Here is a 6,323-nt window from a genome sequence, read left to right as displayed (position 1 = left end):
ATTAGACATCTAGTGGAAATCCTGAAGATGAGGGGTAGTTTTTCTAATGATATTGCATAAAAATTTCCACCAGTGTATTTCTGTGGATAATGATCAGTTTATATCACTTAGATGGAATTAGAGGTAGGTACTTAGATAATAGGCAGCTATATGGTACAATGGATAGAGCACAGAGCCTAAAAGCAGGAAGACTCCTCTTCAAATCCAGCCTCAGATACTTACTGGCTGTGTGACCCTGGGTAAGCACTTAACCCTGTTAGTTCCTCATGTGTAAAATGAGCTGGAGAAAAAAAATGGCAAACCACTCCAGAATCTTTATCAAGAAAACTCCAGTTAGATCATGAAGAGTAGGATATGACTGAAATTACTGAACAACAACCTTAAGTAGTATAGTAACTGTTGATTAAATCACACATACACACACACACACACACACACACACACACATACACACACACACACACATACTCTAAAGTCTGTGATACAGTCTCTCTTAAGTACATATAGAGTCCAAGTGAAAGCGGGTTCAAGCTTAAAGGATAAATGCATAAGAGTTAATGCACAGCTCCTGATTGTCAGGCCTTTTCTCCCCGTCATGGACTACCTATGAAGTTCTCCTTAGATATGACATGGTTCATAATAAGTCCACTCTTGAATCTACCTTTCACCTTCTACCCAGTACATCTTGATCAACAGCTAAAACCTCATCATCCTCAGAGAGCTTGGCATGGAAATACCAAATCATTATCTATTTAGAGGCTTTTGAGGGTCTGTCTGCTTCCTCTGAAGCAGTTGAATAGATACTTTCACAATTCTCAGAACCTCCCAACAATGCTATTGCCATCCAAGTCCTCTTTAGGGATTAGAGGGTCCTATTAGTAATGTGGAAGAATACCATCAGTTCCAGACTCCATTAAAAAAAGGGCTTTGCTGCATCTGCCTTTGCATTCTGCTACTGGGTCATGTGATAATATCCACTTCTGCTCACAATTTCCTGATGTCTCTGTGTACCTTAGCACCTACTTCACAGGATTGTTGTGAGAATCAAATTAAGTATTTGCAAAATACTTAGACCAGTGCCAAGTACTTAGTATCTAACTATTGATACACACACACACACACACACACACACACACACACACACACACGGAATTCAAACAATTATGCCAACTGTATCTACTTATTAGTAATTCATTTATTATTCCTTTGCTGATTTTGTCACATTCTTACATTTTCCTCAGCAGCTGTTCAAAATTTTCTCTTTTCTCCTGAAGGGTCCTCCACCCTATCTTAAAAAGATGATAATATGTATATTTATTGATAAATAGATGACCACATTAACAAATCTACCAATCTTCTAGCTTTTATTTATTAAAAAAACAACAAATACATTAGAAAACAAATACAGAGTTAAAATATTCATGGTCTCTAAATAAGAAAGTTACCAAAACATTTCAATAATCAACTGTTACTATTTTTAAATGACTATACACACACACACACACACACACACACACACACACACACACACACACCCCAGGCACCCAAGGAAAATGCTGACCTACTTGGTACAGAATTATTTCATTTTCCATTTTTAGGTGGTATCATATTTAATGGAAAATTAAAGACTTAATGAAAACATAATCAAATTTAATGAATCATTCACTTTGAGAAATAACATTTTCAAGATGTTCAGATATCCAGAAAGAATTCAAGAAATGAACAAGATATGACTTCTTGAGATGCCTTTGACAGAATCACCAAACTATTTTTAGATGTTTATATTCTGCCAAAAGGAATTTAATCCAGACACATGTAAATTTATGTCCTTCTCTAGTCATTGTATTTCACCATGTGGAAAATACAGTTACAGCATAATAAATGCAAAATAAAAGAGTTAAAGAAGAGGAAAGGATCAAAAACAATGACATCTACAACCAAAATACCTCATTTTCTAAGCATCTCTACACTTCAAACTCTAGGACTTTAAAATCTTCTAAGAGTTCTTGAGCCAGTGTCCGGAGGTTGAAATTTTGACTCTTAGATATAGTTGTAATGTGCTGAAGGAGCATGGAGTCACGGAATTGTGATGCTAATTTGGAGAAGACTTCTGTTTCCAGAACGACAGACTGGATAAGTCGAAGAACATGAAGACATACTTCTGCATCTGGATCTAAATAAAATAAAAAATTTCAAGCTTCTGATTTGACACAAGTTCTCATGCAACCTTATGTAAGTTTCTATCACTAAAAACAGTCTGTTTTTTCTGTAAAAGAAAGATTTACATGAACTGACACTGAGTGAAACAATCAGAATTGTACATAGCAACAGCAAGATTGTGCGATGATGAACTATGACAGACTTGATTTTCCTCAATGGCTCAGTGATCCAAGGCAATCTGAATAAACTTTGGATGGAAAACATTATCCATGTCCAGAGAGAAAACTATGGAGACTGAATGTAAATTAACACATGCTTTGCAAGATAACTATATAAATATGTGTACATATATTGGATTTAACATATATCTTAATATATTTAACATGTATTGGACTACCTGCCATCTAGGGAATAGGGTGGGGGGAAGGAAGGGAAAATTTGGAACAAGGTTTTACAAGGGTCAATATTGAAAAATTACCCATGCATATGTTTTGTAAATAAAAAGCTTTAATAAAAAAAAAAGAAGAATTTTTAAAATAAAAAAAAACCACATGCTATGTTCACTTTTTCTTTTTCTTCTGTTGTTTTTTTCATTTGTTCTGATTTTTCTCTTCTAACATGATTCATAAGGAAATTTATAATAAATAAATAGATGAATGAATAAATAAATAAAATGAATATACATGTATACCAAAAAAAAAGTTTTTGTTTTTACATGTAACTGGGGGAAATAAAAATCTGAAAAAGATTATTTCCATAACTGATAATGCATGTTGTAAGAAATAAGAAAAAACCTCTACTATATTCTGAACAGTAATCAGCCGTCACATCACCACAAATTAATGATCACATAATTTCCAAATGCTGAAGTCAAAAATAATTTTACATCTTTGAGTTTATGATAATTCTTTCTACTGGCATAACATTTCATCAGTACTCTTACTTTACACCCAAATATCACATAGATGACAAAAGACAGAAAAAATAACTTCATGAAGCAAGAAACTCTCACGACTAAATTCATTAGCTGGGATAAAATCCATTGGCTTTTTTTTATCTTTTTCTTGACTGCAATTCTCTAATTCACTTATAATAGATTTTTGTGCATTACAATTACATGTCCTTTACTAAAATACAATTTCATTGTTTTAATGTGCTATGGAGAAGATTGTGGGTAAGATCAAAGACTGTAAATTTTAGTAGATCTCAAGAAACTGGAAAGTCTTTTGAGTATAGGCTTAATGATAATATGTACAATCTCCAAGGATCAGCCCAACTAAATTTAAAAAGGTTCACAATTAATTCAGCATCAGGCTGATAGATTTTTCTTCTACCAAAACTTAGAATTTTAAATGCAGAGATGGAAGAGATCTCAGAGATCAATCTCTTTATTGGATCATCAGATTAGGAAACTGAGATCTAGAGAGACTAATTAATTTATCCAAAATAATACAGGTAGAATCAGATGTAGTATCTAGATTCAGTTCCTCTAATACTTTACAAACTCTTAAAGAATACCTAGATGAAATCATAGATATTGAAGTGTTGAAGATATTTAAATACCTATCTTTTTCCCCCTTTAGAGTACAAACTCCAGATTTACAGCATAACACACAAAGTTAGGAAGACAACCAAACCCAGAAGTAGATCATGTATTTGGGATTTAGCACCAGGTTTCCTATAAATGCTGGCTATGCTCTGGTTCCCTTCTCAGCTTCTCTCGTTCATGAGGTGTCACTTAGGCCTTTCATACTTAGAACTGGAGGGTAGGATTTATTGTCAAACTTGGCTGCATCAGTCCAGGAGAAGGACTAATTCTTGAGAACTCAATGGCAAAAATGCTGAAAGATTCTAGCAGGTATCCATCTCTAGAATTCCTATCTCCCTGGCAACTTTAAGGAGCATTACATATATAACTATATATGTAATGCTAATATTCCATGCTAATATGAATTTATGTGTGTATAATTTTATAGTCTTGCCTCGGACACAAAATTAGCTAGAGTTCTGTTAATTATAATGGGCAACATCTGATTTCTCTACTTAATATGAAAAAAAGGTTACTCACAGCACTCTGAGTTAAAAAATTGAGAAATCAATGCTGCTGCTGATATATGTTAATCTTACAGAAATCAGTAATCTCTTGTTCATGATAATTATATTTGTATTAATTTTGTGAATATTATGTGAATACTCTTAATGATTATAAACAATATCCTTGAAAGCCTTTTGCTTATCATCTTGATTCATTAAAACAACATAAAAGAAGCCATAGTATACTACTTGTTTATTTTTTTAGTTTTTCAAATTAGGCCTTCCAGATAAATTAAAAGAATATTTTTCCACAAAAATCAAATCCTATTCCACCAAAAGCCTGAACTAGCTATAATGAAAATCACAATATTCTTCTATGAAAGGGGACTGAGAATAAATGATTAATCAGGGACAGGGAAGAGTCTATTCAGCTATATTTAACATTTATACTGTTATAATGTTACAATGAAACTATTTACATTGTATTAAGCTTATATTTATTATTATGTAAACTATGATAGTCCTCAAAATAAGTTATCATTTGCAGCAGCACTTACCTAAACAATCAATAATTGTTTTATGATCCTTCTAGGCTTCATTTGAGGAAAAATACATTTTTTCTTTTTATGCTTAAGACAGTTCATACAATAAATTATAATGCAAAAGTACTAATGAGATCATCATATTGAACAATATTTATAACTTCATGTTCATATTGTGTTTTGATTGACCAATCTGTCAAATGTCAGAAATGGCAAAGTTTTATTATTGTCAGAAACACTTATGATCAGTATAATCCTTGTGTTACATCAGTGCTAAACAGCTTAGATGCTACTTACTCTACAAGCAGAATCAACTCAATTCATATGTGCCCACAACATTCCCTGGCCACCTGGACAAAGAATTTATTTTTGTCAAATGATTTTTGACAGTGAAAACAGTGGTACCATCACAATGAAATTATTTACAGTTTTTAAGTTTTTGTATTGTTTATGGTGGATACCAATAAATCCAGAATGGAGAACTAGAGGATCAATTGTCCTTCAGCAAAAAGATTCCTATTTTTAAAAATTACCTCCTTTGTTTGAGTTACAGGTTTCAGTTTTTCAAGAATGTCAGTGAGGGCTCCTGTTTCCTCATCGGTCTTTGAGTAGTTTCTTTACATGCAAAAAAAGCTAATGTTGACTTACTAATATTTACAAAGTTCATGAGAAAGGCAATATGACATTGCAGATAGAGACCTAGAATCTGAGTCAAGAAACCCTGCATTTGACTTCTAACTCAAACATTAGCTATTTGACCTTAGATAAATTGAAACTTTGTAACTCTCAGCTTCCTCATTTATAAAGTAAGATTAATAACAACACCTCCCTCATAGGGTTGTTGTAAATTTTTATGTAAAGTGCTTTACGAACGTTAAAGTACTATATAAATATAAAATATGGTTACAATTATTTCTACTAATATCAACAGCCTTTCTGATGTCTAGAAACATTTATCTTTAGGTAGAAGGAAAGGCTCACACATATACACACCAAAAAAATTCCTTTCAACAACTCCTATCATTTTTATCAGACTAATTTTCAGTTGATTCAGACTAAAGGAGGTGGCTTTCAGACCAAAGGATTTGACTATTGCATTGAGACACTTTGATTTCATATTTCTAAGCTGCTCAGGAAATCTGCATTAAAAAAAAAAAAAGAGGACTCATGTTCATGAGGAAGAAACAGGTGATCTTTTCAAATGGCAATGGACAGACTGTTTAGATACACATTCCTTTTTATACCTTAATTTCTCAAGTGTCAGAATTCTCAATCAAAAATGCTAACTTTCAAAGGAAAATTGTTGATTGTAGATTATATAGCACTATAGATTGTTTATATATCAGTGAGACAGGTGAGCATTTTGTCTTTAGACATTCCTATAAATAAAAATTCCTTCCTTTTTTTGAACCAATATGACATCTGCATTATTATTTTCAGAAATTTCATGTTTGCTTATAAACTAAAACATAATGTAAATTAATAGCTTATAATGACTATACTTAGAACACTCATTTTAAAATCTGAACAATGGATACAATAGTTGTAGATCCATCTTACAAATAAAGAAACGGAGGCAACAACAAC

At 32.4% G+C, this 6,323-nt stretch overlaps 1 protein-coding gene across 1 annotated transcript in view; it reads right to left on the bottom strand.

The window, feature by feature from the left end:
- Positions 1 to 1,177: 1,177 nt before the first annotated feature.
- Positions 1,178 to 6,323, bottom strand: part of HSF2BP (heat shock transcription factor 2 binding protein) — an 86,450-nt gene continuing 81,304 nt past the window's right edge. The window contains exons 8-9 of the mRNA XM_051984800.1: positions 1,947 to 2,173; positions 1,178 to 1,289 (exon numbers count right to left, since the gene is read on the bottom strand). Coding sequence (XP_051840760.1) covers positions 1,965 to 2,173 — 209 coding nt within the window. The 3' untranslated portion in view covers positions 1,178 to 1,289; positions 1,947 to 1,964. The remainder of the gene's footprint in view (positions 1,290 to 1,946; positions 2,174 to 6,323) is intronic.

This window comes from Antechinus flavipes, chromosome 3, assembly GCF_016432865.1.
Source record: "Antechinus flavipes isolate AdamAnt ecotype Samford, QLD, Australia chromosome 3, AdamAnt_v2, whole genome shotgun sequence".
Taxonomy (NCBI): domain Eukaryota; kingdom Metazoa; phylum Chordata; class Mammalia; order Dasyuromorphia; family Dasyuridae; genus Antechinus; species Antechinus flavipes.
This window is presented reverse-complemented; position numbering and strand designations above follow the sequence as displayed.